At 36.4% G+C, this 14,624-nt stretch overlaps 1 protein-coding gene across 1 annotated transcript in view; it reads right to left on the bottom strand.

Moving 5' to 3' along the window:
- The window catches only part of KCNT2 (potassium sodium-activated channel subfamily T member 2), a 117,462-nt gene that overhangs the window by 23,581 nt on the left and 79,257 nt on the right, over nucleotides 1-14,624 (bottom strand). Inside the window, exons 16-23 of the mRNA XM_058030027.1 lie at nucleotides 13,230-13,286; nucleotides 12,003-12,152; nucleotides 10,656-10,885; nucleotides 9,729-9,945; nucleotides 8,365-8,470; nucleotides 7,959-8,131; nucleotides 6,259-6,330; nucleotides 3,390-3,524 (exon numbers count right to left, since the gene is read on the bottom strand). Coding sequence (XP_057886010.1) covers nucleotides 3,390-3,524; nucleotides 6,259-6,330; nucleotides 7,959-8,131; nucleotides 8,365-8,470; nucleotides 9,729-9,945; nucleotides 10,656-10,885; nucleotides 12,003-12,152; nucleotides 13,230-13,286 — 1,140 coding nt within the window. The remainder of the gene's footprint in view (nucleotides 1-3,389; nucleotides 3,525-6,258; nucleotides 6,331-7,958; nucleotides 8,132-8,364; nucleotides 8,471-9,728; nucleotides 9,946-10,655; nucleotides 10,886-12,002; nucleotides 12,153-13,229; nucleotides 13,287-14,624) is intronic.

Here is a 14,624-nt window from a genome sequence, read left to right on the forward strand (position 1 = left end):
TACATTTGTAGCCTCTTTTGCTGACCCTGGGGCTACTTATCTACACTTAGCAATAGGTAACTGTAATACTAATTACATCATTGATGTGGTTTCTGTCTCACTTTCCATGGAAGCAGCATTTGGTGAGTTAGTGTCAAATGGAATTCAGTGCACCCTTTTGCCAGTCTTGTCCTTTTCCCTCACTTTTGCAGGGAGAAACATCCCTGAAATGGCAATTCAAGCAAAGCCTGAATGTGGGGAAATGTATATCCAGACTGTCTGCCAATATGTGTTAATTCCACATTGTATTTGAAAACTAACACCACAGAATTCAGAGTTAGGAGTAACAGGAAATTAAAAGCTGATCTCCTGATAAAATATACACAGCAGGAAAAAATGCAGGCAGCTATGTTTCTCTTAAAGATGATTTCATGTCTTTCACTGAGATATGAAAACTGATTTATATTACGAAATCAGTTTAAAAATGGGCATTGGTAAAATATTTTACTTACAAGTGCCTTTTAGCTGAATTAGGGGAAGTTGCTCTCTAGGAAGTCAGGGACAGATTGCTTTCAGCCTTTTAGCTGAATTAGGGGAAGTTGCTCTCTAGGAAGTCAGGGACAGATTGCATCTTGCTCTGGGTGTAAGGCACACTGCCTGTCAGCTTTTAGCACTGGAGCAGGCTCCTTCTGGGCAAAGATACATCTCCTCTACCCCATTCTAGTAAGAAAGGACTGATGGGGAAGAGAAAGCCCCCCCAGCCTGATGGGAGGCATGGCTTGCTACTGAACTCGTATTTGGAAATCAGACAAGCAAGGGAGACATGTAGTTCTTTCCCAAACCACAATGACAAACCCAGAAAACCATGCAATGCCATCATAGCACCTCATTTGGTTTATCTCTAAATTGGTGATGACAGCTAGATACCAGCCAAAACACTGACCTGTGATGTGTACTGCTGGCAAATGGCTTCCTGCAGGATTTGAAACAGCCTTGAAGAGGTTAACCATAAAACTTTATAGTGGTACAGACCTACTGCCTGGGGAAATGCGCTGTTTTTCTGAGGAGGGCTCACACCTGTCTACAGGTGCTTGGCTTCCTGTTTAATTTTCAAAAGTGAAAAGCACCTTAAGGTGTAGTCCAAGACTATTAATTTCTCCTTTTATTTTTGAGCTGCGGTAACTGTTCTTGGTCAGTGTGCCCATTTGAGTCACACTTCTGCACTCCAATGGCAGGTAAGTCAGTGCTGTGTGGGATGGCACAGCTTGTAGCCCTAAAGGTGCTAATAATCCTGTCCTTATAAACAATGCCTCTGCCTTCCAGGGTGGGGAGCACACTCTCCTGGCAAAGCAGGATTGCTGATTTATATCAGTCAGGGAATAATGACACAACTGGTGTGTGAGAACTGCCAGCTGGGGCTGAAGAGCCTGGGTTACTGCAGCTCTCTGACATGGCTTTTTCAGGCCTGAGTAACTCACACCAGGGGTGTTTAGATCAGCCTGAACCCTCTGAATGGTCTCACCTGCTGAGACCAAAGTGGAACCTTTGTCAATGCTGTGATATCATTGAAAACAGCATATTAAATTCAGGGGTTAAAATCCCCCTTTAACACTGCAGTTGGTGTCAAGTGCTCCTGCTCTCTACCATGTCCAGTCTTTTCTTCATTACTTTCTGACGTTATTAGCTAGTCAATATATTTTTAAAGGTCATTTAGAAAAGTATTTACCTTCATGCAATGAATATAGTTTATTCTATAGAACAGGTAAATGCCACTTTTTTATGCCTCTTCCCAAAGCTTACTTATTTCTACAACTTCCACATAATATAAAAATGCAGTGACATTATTATATGTCTCCTAGGGAAAAAAACCAAACTAATTTATGCAATACACTATTTGTGAAAGTTTGCAAAATTTTATGAAAAAGTGTTGCTAAGTCTTAAACCAAGGTATTTTAACTTACTTTGATTGTAACTATGCAGTGTTAAAGTAATACTGACCCAGACATAGAGTTTATACACAAGTTAAAGCTGCCATCTAGTTGCAAACAATGTGCAAGACAACTGAAGGAGTGTACAGAAGCATCTAATGGCATACATATCATATGTAATTTCTCTTTTACAAAGTAGAACACAGCTAGGGGAAAATTTTACACGTTTACTTTTGATACAACTCCTTTTTCCATTTGGGAGTAAACTGTATTTCAGAAAAACCGATATATATGAAAAACCTTGGTGAGTGCCCTAGCACTGTATGGTTAGGAGCAGATCTGATGATGCCCGGATAAAGTTCAATTATAGCTTCAACCCAAATTTCATAGGTCTGAGTATGAATCACACACCTGTGCAAGTATATCAGGTACCAATTCAGAAACTGAAATGTTAGAAAAAGACAGAATTAACGTTTCTTGTGCAATGCAGATTTTGCTTCCTTTGAGCACATGCAGAAATGCAAAGAGCATTTAACTGCATTCTCACAGAGCTGCATTTACAAGCTCCCTTGTATTTTAATGAGCTCAATTTTCTAAACCACTGGATTCAAACCACTTTACTATGCATCTCTCTATGGTCTTTTGTGGAAGGTTTGACACAGAAAACAGGTAACTGCAATAAAACCAATATTGAATCATATTCAATTTCCTTCCAGGTCTTATTAGAATGAACACCAGGAAGTGCTAGGCTTAAACCCCAAATCAGGGAGGCATTTCATAGCTGACTCTGTTTTGTTTTGTGTGAGATTTTTTGGGGTGTTTTTATTAAGAAAATAATATTTTTCTCAGCTCAAAGTGACATATTTTCTTCATACTCACTGAACCAAGATATTGAACACAAAGGCTTTAATTAGGAGAGTTGTCAAAAGGAACAGCAAATCTCATTTTCATCAAAGACTCAGCCTGTTTACTAGACTGATCATATACTCTCATGACTCTTGCCGTGTTGCTGTCATATGTAATGTTGCATATCTGTGCCTAAAATCCTAACTTTTGTGCAAAAGTAAATGTGAACACTTACTACTAACTTCACAGTGATGCAGTACTTACCTTTCAGCATTAGAAGGATCTGCTTTTCATATGGGCTTTAGTATTATTGTGAGTTTTTTTCCTCAACTATCTTTCATCCTATGTCTTCAAGAGTAACTTTATTTTCATTCCTGTAAATCTGATAGCTAACTTGCAAAATGATTATCTGGTTTTGAGATGCACAGCATTTCATCTGAGCTTTCAGGAGAATACCTCAGGATTCTAAGTGAATTACTAAGCAGGGTGGGAAAAAGTTTGTCCATGTAAGACACAAATTCATGCAAGGGAAAACTTAAGTAGAATAAAAAAAAAAAAAAAAAGCTCTTGGCACAGGAAGCATCAAGTATTTCGCAGTTAATGAGGATGTGTAGACAGATTGCAAAAACGCTTTACCTGAAGAGGGTTTGAACATTCACAATAGTCTTGGCATCTGCCATGTAGTCTTCCTCAGCACTCATCGTGCTTTCCTTGTCCACCACCACCATGTTAGCTGCAAAGGTGACCCCACACCTTAATAAGTCATCTAGGCTTTTGTGAAGAGAAAGAGGGAGAAAGAAACAAACAACTTAAATATGGAACACCTGAAAGATTAGCCATGGGTTGGCATCTGCAGATCAGCTATGTAACAGATTCTAATATAATCAAGGATAACTTCTCAATTAATTGGTGGAATAGAATATAGAATCTACTTCAGTAGGTTGTTACAGTCCCTCTCTTTTGTTAATTATAAATTTATTTCAGTTTTTTAAAAAAAATAAGCCTTTAACAGTTACTTGGGAACACTTTGGCCCTACCCACTGCAACAACTTGCTCCATTGCAGTTACATCTGACAATAGAAAAACCCAAATAAATGCACCTGATTGCTCGTTCCCACAGTTTTATTTTGGTTTCAAAATGTTAATTAATTAGCTGGAGTGTTCTCAGGATGCTTTTAGGAGCAGCTGCAGAGCAGCAGAACTTTGTGCACAGCTGGACAATGTGTGAAGCCCAACCACAGAAAACACTCACAGACAGCTGAGTTACAGTTCTCATCATGCCTTGTAGTTTTGTCTCCAAAATGAAGCATGTTTCAGCTGTTTTAACAACATTTTCCACAGATCCTAAGCAACTTTTGACAAGTGTGGTGGGTTTTTTTAACAATTTATTTTGGAAGAATTTATACCATTGTTTTTGAAACTGCAATATCACTGATGGTTGACTACAACAAAAGAAAAACTGATTTTATGTGATCTATGAACAACTGCAGTGCATAAGTCCAAACTTTTTTTCTAAGTAATTTGTATTTCTGATTTTTCAGACTCTCAGTTGATCCCTGAAAATAGCAGCATATTCTTAAATACCCAGATTTTCTGCATTTCAATGTTTTATAAGCTCAAAAGCTGTTCTTATTTTAGCAGTTGCATGTGGCTGGCTTGTGGAGAATTTGAAAAATGCTAATGTGGAAGTATTATAACTCTACTTCTCAGGTACCTCTAGCTAAAGGTTTTTCAAGATTGACTAGAGTTCTACACAACTATGAGATCTGTTCAGTTACAGATCTCAAATCCTACCCAAGGACTAGGGGAAAGGTACCTACTGCTTGACATATTTTGATGAAGTGAACTCTGCTATGAATTTTGGTAAAGATGTTTTTTTTGTGAGCCATCTACTTCTAACAAAAAAAGAATGGTAAATGAAAGTAATTTCTTTGGTGGTTTTCTCTCTGAGATGATGATACTTCATTGCTGGTTAACAAATGATAAATATTTGAGATACTTATAGATAGTAGGTGGTACTTTGAGAATGTATTTTATATTCCTTAATTAAGAAAGGAAAATATGCATATTTTACAATGTATTTCTTATCTACAGATGGTCAGATCTATTAATTGTACAAGATTTAAAAACATGGTGAGGAAAACACAAGGAATATGTACGAACTATATTTTTAGAAGTATTCTTATTAATGATAACAGATGTCAAAAAAACCCTCAACAAACTATACAGTTGCTTTTTGCACCCAGAATTAAAGTGATTTTTGCATCAGAAAAGATGCAGAAGTTCATGCTGGTATTACTGTGAACTTCTGAATTCTGAATAATCACTTATTCCAAAGACTACATGCTTCATTTTTTTAAAAATGCGTTTAATTCTGAAAGAACAACAAAACACCATTAGGGAGGGATTTGGCAATTTCCATTTTGAAATAAACTCAGTAAATTTAAACAGAGTTTAATTTTCTACATTAGTAGAACAGGTTAACATCTGAGTTATTAATTACTTTAAATACCTCAAGTATTCCCTCTTGAGTACACATTTTGATGCCATTTGAGTTTTGTCTTTTTTCTCTTATATCACCTCCTTACTAAAACTATCTCATGTTTCATTTCCACGTTGGGAAAAAAGACAACAATTTAATTATTCTGCCATTGTGAGTTCTTTTTATAACTATTACATAATTAATACTTAATAAAGTAGTAGATATTAATAACCTTTTTGACACTTTTTGCTTTATAGGAAAAAATGTAAAGTAAGTAACAATTCTGTGGCCTCTTTCTGAACCTCACAAGGACCCGGTATCACCAAGGTAAATCTCTAACTGTGTCACTGTTATAAGCAGGAAATAAGCTTTTTGATTTCTACAGGGGGAAATTAGCATTATGGGCTTGTAGCCTCAATTCAGTATGCACTATGTAGTGAAGCAGTTTTCTTTAAATTTACAATCTACACTAAGGAGTTTACTAAAATATTCATGAGTCCTTGCTCTTCTCTTGTTTCTGCCTGATTTTCACATTAAAGTTCTGTTGCTAAACCTATATCCATAAACATATATTAGCAGAGGTGAAGACAGAAATGTAGGAGTAAGTGATAATTCAAGTAGTGTAAGATGAAGACTTTTGGACACATTCAAGACTGTTTACATTCTGTAGCTGTCTTTACAAAACCTGAGTCAATGAATTCCAAGAAATTTTAACTCGGTACAGACTGACACTAGAATCAGGACTATGATCTGTTCATTTGTAGAAACATATGAACTCACCTAAATAAGTGTTAATCTTATGTTTTTGAACATGTTAACTTGTGCTCCCTGTCATGCTTTTCCCTAATGAGCTCCTTTATAAATCAGAAATGTGAAATCCCAAATTACAGCAGACAGACACAGACTATGCATGCAGAAAGCTCATCTCCAACTACACCACACACAGCAGAACATGCAATGACAATACACACACCAAACCACTGAGACTACAAAGGTAAGTTTGCTAACAGTTATTTCACCTACTTGTCGATAGAGCCCACCATGTAGTAAACCATTGGAAACCAACAGATTGCATCCAGAAAATGCATATCTGGCCTAAGCAGCAGATGGAATTACAAAATGAAACACAGTATCACAACAGCAGCATCTCTTCCAAAATATTTTCATCAACTGGTAGTTTGGGGTTTTTAAAAAAAAAAACTTTCTTAAACTTTGGCATTATGATGTCAGTTAAAGCAGGAAATAGGTTTTCAGAAAGCTGTGAATCAACACTTTGTGATCATAAAGAATGATCAGAATTAACATGCTTATATTAGTAAATGCACCTCTAAAATCAGAAATGTTATGGCACAGGACAATTCCAAATGTAAGAACAAATGAGTAACGTCAAAGACACACTACCAAGTTATACTCTAATCGGTGTCTTAGGAGGACTTAAAATAAGCATCAACAATTCTTAATTAAAATGTAACGCGGAAATCAAATCATCATTTGGGTTTTGTGACACCTACTGCTTTCAAGCCTACTCCCTTTCAGAGGAGTCACTGCAAACGCTGCATAGAGAGAGACAACAGTAAGGGTGCTGGTTTAATTAGCAAGCAGAGCTTTTACTTCACATTAATCAATCAAAAGTGTGTTCAGCTATTAAGTGTCAGAACAGCACTGAAGTGTGTGAAGTTGGGCACTGAGCTGGCACTAGAGGGCCCCCTGTGCCCATGGCTTTGCTCTCACACTGTCAGTGGAAGTGATTTAGCCTCATTTAGGCTTCTCGATTTGTGTAATTCACTGTATGCCATAGCACCTACATAAAAACCTTCTGTTTTGCCAACACAGGTGACTAAGGAGCTTCCTGAGGGAAAGTGGGACACTTCACAGCAGGCCTTTGTAGAAAAAAATCACTTAAACTGCAACAGATCTACACAAATGGAAGTGTCAGCCTTGGAATCACAACCTACAAAACATTTTTGCTTTCTTAGCTTGTTCTACTATTCTGTGTACAGGTAACCTCCATTTCTGTGTCTTTCAAACTGTGATTTTAAGTAGCTGAGCTGTACCAAAGTGTTGCAAAAAAAACCCCCAAAAAGCTAATTATTTATCAGATTATAAATTAACCAGTCTTGACATAAGCAAATTTCTCTGAAATATTAAAATCAAGCAACGAGAAAAATTCCAGCAGTCACCAAGAGATATAAAACTAACAATAATACTGCAGGTTTAAATTTTCATCCATGGCTTTAAATAATTTTAGATAAAATGTGTCTGTGGGTGTCCTTTTGGCTTAAAGAACTGTTTATCTTTGAGAGTAGAGTTATTAAAAATATACCTAACTGGTCCAGGCCACTAAGTGCATTGTGTTAAGTAGGTTAGTGCTGTCATGTAGCTGTGAAACTGTTATACAGCTTGCTTTTTACAGTGTTTATTAAGCTATTTAATTTTAGCAGTAACATTCACATTTTTGGGGATAATTTTTAGAAAAACTTAGCTGAAATATTGGCCATGAAGAATAAGAACATTTAAGTTTACTATGGCCATTAACAGCCAATAAAAGTTCAGTTTTGTATATGACAGTGAACATGCAGCATGATTTTTGTCACTAACTTTTCTCAAAGTGTGCCATAATGTTTTTGATTTTCAGCTGGCCATGTGAAAAGGGGTCATCTATTGAATAATGGTAAAATGAGTTTAAAACTTATCAGAAAGGGGAAAAAAACCATTTTCCTTACGGGTTATCCAGCAGTAATACAATGGGGTTTAGTTCTTTCTTTGGTCGGTAATAAGCTCTCAGTGGGACAATGAAGTTGTATAAGCCATTTCCAGCAGTTTCTGCTGCAACTATAATCAATTTGTTTTTGAATCCATAGGCTTTGGCATCTTCATAGTAGTTATGTTGGCACCCCTAAAATCAGAGTAAAAAACAAGTTCAGTGGATGTGAATATTGTATCAGATGACCCAACAGAGACCTCGTTAGACATAAAACTTGGAGATGCAAAGGAATATAAGAAAGAATATAGTATTGTAGAAAATACTGCACAAACTTCATCTCTAAGGAGAAATCAGAATTTGGCTCTGCTCAGATGCAAGAGACAAATGAGAGTGCAGGATTATCCAGCAGCAGAATCCCCCTTTACCTTATCTAGTCTTAGACAACAGAAGGGTACTTTTTCATGCAGAAGATGACAAAAAGTGGGAGAACTTCCAATATAAGGAGAGTAAGGAGGATAGCCTTTGGCATACCTAAAATAGAAAAAAAACCATTTTTCAGTATAGCAAATTACCAAAACACAGCTGCCTACACAAGTGTTTTGTGGGACGTTTATACATACGTCCAAGTTTTAGATCAAGCACACAAAATGAACTATGCTTAACAGAGGTCAAAAGAATGTATTTTGCAGCCAGTTCAACAGAACTTAGTAAAAGCTGCCATGCTTTTGGGGACTGAAGGAATTTTGCTTGGGTTTTTGAAAATAATTTGTTGTATTACAGTGTGCTGCCATAGTGTTTTGAACTGGAAAGTTTTAAGTTAAAAAATGAAGGAAAGAAAGCAGAAGTAACTGTACTTCTGCTCTTCCTTCTCCATTTTTTTTCCAAACATTTACCAAGAATGAGTGAAGTCATTACCTTTTAGCTTTAATAATGTACTTTCAAAATGGCTGAAATAAATTCTAAATGGCAAACCCTTTTCCCGATGAGGTGAAATTTCTAATTGGCCTTAGTTCATTTTTTATGAGAGACCTTTTAAATCCTGCTGTTTCAATCTGCACATTTAAGATGACTTGTTCTATTAATTTTTTCTCTGGAGCTTGATAATCTTCCCTGGGGCTACCCATGCTTGCCATTGGTGGAAATGGGAAACTCTGCTGGTTGAGGCACTGGTTTAAATTGTGTATTTCACTTTTAACACCCCTGTCAGCAATCCTAATAAACATAATTGCTCATCTGCACAGCAAGATTGAATCTTCTGGGTTTATCTGAGTAATGCATCATTACTTTCAGTAACACACTAACAAGCATTTGGAATTAGATGTGATAATTTTGTCCCATACTGCTTTTTTGTCATTCCTGCATTTTGAAGTCGCACACCCAGCTCCAGAATTCCAAAGCCTGTTAGATGATCTGTTTATCACTGGATTTGCATGGCAGGAATACTTATCTGTTTACAAATTTGTTGAGTGCTCACGTAATAATTATAGAAATAAAATAAAAAGCCCTAGAATACGCTATGAATGCACTGCAATACATGACTACAGCTTTTAGAACTGCAAAGAGAAAATCTCCTGCAAACGGAAGAGTTTATCTGCGGGGTGTTCTTGTATTTCAAAGTAGGCTTATGGCATTCTGCTAACATTTCCTCTATGGGAATAATTCCATAACTGCACTTCATGGAACTTCCTTCCTAGAAGTGCTCAGATTGATCTGCATTCCAAAAAGGATTATCGATGCTTTTTACATATGGAGTTAACTTTTCACCTTATTTGACATTTAGCATACGTACTCAAAGCCTGCAGAGCCTTCCTCGTCGGAGGGGGTGGTTTCATCCTCGGACTGGTCGCTGAGCAGGTCGCAGGTGGGCAGGGAGGAGGAGTCAGCCACCTCGAGCACGGGGGCGATGCTGGGCCTCCTGCCCTCCCTGCCCCCCTGGGCGGGCAGCGCCAGGGTGGCACCGCTGGCCCCGCGGCACCCCGTGTCCTGCAGATCGATGGCCACGGTCCCTGGGCAGGGAAAACAGGGAAAACGTCTCCTCACTGCTGCTCAGAACTTGGGAACGGCATTCCCGGATTTACTGGGGACTGCCTGGCAAAGGACTGGCAGCAGCACTGCCCTGGGTGTGTTTATTCCATTAAAGTAAAACAAATATTTCAACTGTACTCAAGGAAAGCAACGCTCTTCCTGACAATTAGTCTGTGTCTTCTTGTTAACTGCCTCTTTAAAATCATACCTTATATAACCAGTCCATATTACCATGCATCAACAACCTGCAGATTTTACTTAAGGTGTTTGTTGAATTAAAGAAGCTCATGAAAACTTCTTAGAAACAATCAGGTATGAATGACAAACAAGTACTCGTATGATTTACCCACTGGTTTTGCTTTGCATTCACTTCATTATTACTTTTTTATACCACAGTCTTAAGTTTACTTCCACTTTGTCAAGTAAAAGAGAATCAAATTCCATTTGTTTGTTTGGGGGTTTTGGTTTGTCTGCTTGTTTGTTTTTGTCTGGGTTTTTCTTTGGTTTGGTTTGGGTTTTGTCGTTTGTCTGTGGGTTTTTTTTAAATATGAGGGTAAATGTTTTAAGTTTTTCTAGTCATTCTCTCTATTCATAATTACAGTTTCTTAAAAGCTTAGGAAGATGCTTTAAAATGTGCTACTCATTAAATAAGAATATGTTGTGATGTAATTTTTTTTTTTTTTTTACTTACCCATGCTGGCTATTATACTGTGTACTGGTAACCTAGAAGCTCCATGATAAGATAATTTTGATTCATGATTTTTTCTATGCTTTTCTTGCTTCTTAAAAGCAGAATTCTCTTCTTTGGTGATATTTATATAAAAGCATATATCAGTAGAACTCATGATATATCGAGGACCTGGATTCAGCAAAATGTTTTTGTTATCTTCCTTTCTAACACCAATCAGACAGACTCCAAACCTTAATTAGAAAAGGAAAGGCATGGTTCATTTTGCATAGTCCTGCAAACACCAGAATTTTCATTGTCAAAAATGAACCTCAGGTATATTTTTATTCTTTGCACATTATGAACATTTGCAGCTTTCTGGATGATAAGGATGTTTGAAAAATGTGTCCTGCTAAATAGGCCACATCAAATCAAGCAGATTTTATGAGCTCATGAATTCCCAGGCAGTTGAGTGTTTTTTGTAATGCCCATAATATTCTCCTAATGTTGTTCTAGTTGATTTTTTCTGTCAGATGAATAGTCCTTTCTGGGAAAATATTGGTAGAAAAATGGATACATGATATGAAAAATTATTAATATGTTAAATTGTTCCATTATTTGTAAGTAATGGAGACCATTTTCATAATTCATTTTTCCAATTCACTTATAAAATGTATTTGATTAGTGATAGAAAAGAAGGAATTACAGAAAAAAACCCTCTTTTTCTCCTTGATTAAGTATGAGAATAAACCCAGCATTTAGGGTTTGATAAATGCTTATTTCATCAAATATATAAACATACATGATTTGTGTTTACTTTGCATGCTCATCTCACAGAGCAGCACTGGAAAAGTGATGCATCATCTGGACCTTAAAGCAGGTATGTTATCATCTAACAGAAAAAAGAGTTTTATGTTTGAACAATTACCAGAATGTACCATGTGACACCTTTAAATTGAACATTTTCCTTAATATGAACAAGCGACAAAGGAAGCCAGATTTCCAGCTGAGTCCTAAATAAATTTTAAAAACCCCACACCCTCCCACCCATTCATTTCTAGATTGTTTTGGACTTGGAAAAGGATTGTGGTTCTTGAAAAACCTCCAAAAAGTGCCTTTTTTTGCTGGTTGTCCAGCTTATCCTTTATAGAACACTATTCTCAGACTGAGATGGGCTATTCAGGATGAACATAAGCTTCTACCTGACCAGCTCCAAGTCACAGAAATAAACCCATATTAGTGGCCAGCAGCTTAAACCCAGAAACAGATCAATGTGCAGTACTGTGCCTTTAGTGCAGAGCCACTAGTTGCAGGCAAAACAAGTAATTATTTCTTTGAACTTCTGATACTTGATAAGAAAAATAAACATACTTTTTATGTGCATGGAAAGAAGCATATGTGAAGCTCTTCCCCTCATACTCTGCAAAAAATGTACTTTCTTCCAGGTTGATGTGATACACTTCATTACCAGAGCATCTGCCATACATTTTCTGCCATTGTTCTGGTGATTGCTGACTCTCTCTGAAACATAAAGAGAATAATTTAACACTTAATGCAAAATTCTTATTAATCAGAATCATATTTCCTGTCAACAGAAACTACAAATGTCTACTGAAAAGGTCCCATAGGCTAATCTGAAAGAAGTATTTGAGATCAAATCTTGGTTATACTTTAAGTACAGAGATTATCTTGGTGTATTAAAGAGCATTTTCTGCTAAGTAATAGATATATGAGAGTATGTACTTTAACACCAGGAGAGAGATGGCTCAATTATTTTAAAATCACACCATAATAAGTAGATCCATGGCAGCTTGAAGTGACAGGTAAAACCAGCAGCATTCTCATGACATTCAGAAAGACAGTTTCTTCACATGCTTTGTGGCAGACTCTTTGGTTCCTGTCTGAGTATTATTAATACCAACTTATGCAGGAAAGAGTCATTTGTCTTTGGTCATTTGATTTGTGAGAGAGATTTTTCTGCATTTGCTTATCAGTGATCTTTATACTCGCTGGGTATTTTTTGGTTCCTGTGTCTTGTAGACTATTACAAGTACATAGCTTCTTTTCTTTGGTGCAAGAAAATAAGTTAAAAAGCAGATCACCCTTTACTCCATGCATTATACTTAATGCAAACAGTTCAGTGAAAATTTCCAAACCTCAGCAACCCCAACACTTTTAGACCTGGAGCTCCTGGGAACTTCTTGATTAAGTTTGGAATGTGGAAACAAGGTTCTGCCTGCATGATTTTCACTGGAGGGAACTGATGCATATACACACAGATATGTGCAGATAGGTCATGAATCTGCCAAGTGTGTCCTGTGTTTTCCCACTTGGAGCGAAGATCCCAAGGTCCCAGGACATGCTCCTTTAATGCTCATTTATACATTCTCAATACCTTAACACAATTTGTATTTTTCTCCCATTTACCATGTTTCTTCACTCTCATCATGAAAACATTTTGTTTCAAGATGAAAATAAGTAAACCACTTTTGTCGCAACACTATAAATAGTGCAGTAGGTATAGAACAGCACAAATAGCCATGTAATTTCAGAACACTTTCCCTTATTTCACTTTTCCCCCTAAAATAAAATGGTCACCTGTTTGATGTCTGCTTGGTTCCAGTGAGTTGTCTGAAAGCTTCCCATGGGGCTGTACTGTAAAGATCACATTAACTCCAAGTCAGAAAGGTTATTTTCTTCCAGTATCTTGTATCATCAAACAAACCCTAATAGAGTTGTATTACTAGTTTAGATAACCAGGTAACACTTAAAGATAAATGTTAAGATTATTAATTAAGATTGATAATGAAATTATAAATAAGATTCAAGGTAGAATTTTGGTGTCTCACAGACTAAAGTTTTGAATTCCACAAACAGTTGAGAAGACAACAGGATTATTTGCACCTTAACAGACAATAGGATTATTTGTACCTTAACAGGTATTCAAAATCTGAGTCCTACATAAGGTTTCATGCAGGTACTAATAGCAATCATGATAATAAAAGGATAATTAAACAGGAACTAATGTAAAGGAAAGCAGTTCACTATTAACATTGGAAATCCATTTAACAAATTATTTTCATTATGTAGATCCAATTTAGTGTTTGGCTTATAAATACATGTATATAAAATTTTTATTTGCAATTTAAATAATCTACTTTCACCTGATATTTTAACTTAGCCAAACCCAACTGCTCATCTGACTTCATCTTTCATATGCATAAATAATGGTAATTTCACCTACTTTAACAACTAGCAGTTAATTTACCTCTTGTTCAACAACAGAATACATCTGGAAAAGCAAAGAAACAACCCTCTCTGAACTATAAATTGGTCAAATCCAAAGCAGTTTATGTCTGCAGTACAATGACTAACGTCCTTATTTTGGAGTCTGAGAATCAATGCTCTGAAGAGTGCTGACTGCAGTAGATAAATAATAACTAGACATTTTCACTTTTTCAGTCTTTCTGTATAAATACAGGAGAGTATTCTTACAATAACATAAAGTGTACATTCCTTCTGAAACACACATTATTTTAATTCTTCTGGATTCAAAGTAATGCTACAACTATTTGTGCAAAAACCTTTTTCTTTTTGCTCCTAGTATACAATGACCAGACTAGAAACCAGTTATTTTTATTATGCTGGTTACATCTATTAATTCTGATTGCAAAAGAAATCTTAGGCACTTTTGAATTCTCAGACAGTTACTTTGTATCTCAGTTGGGAATCTGTAAATGATCAATGTATTAAACAATGAAATGCTGAAGTATTAAGTACAGCAGAAATCATTTCCCTTTTCTGTGTTTGGTTTTGTGCTGAAGGAAAATTCCCTGACAGCTGTTAGGAACACTGCTCTTCTTTTAGGTGCATGTAATATGAAATAACTGGAACAGGCTCTGGATTCTGTGCATGTCACAGAATTACAAGGTAGGCAGATAAAAAAAAAAGTATAAAGAATGTGTTTCACCACAGGGCTCAGCAGGTATCCAA

The sequence above is a fragment of the Melospiza georgiana genome, chromosome 9, assembly GCF_028018845.1.
Source record: "Melospiza georgiana isolate bMelGeo1 chromosome 9, bMelGeo1.pri, whole genome shotgun sequence".
In the NCBI taxonomy this organism is placed as follows: domain Eukaryota; kingdom Metazoa; phylum Chordata; class Aves; order Passeriformes; family Passerellidae; genus Melospiza; species Melospiza georgiana.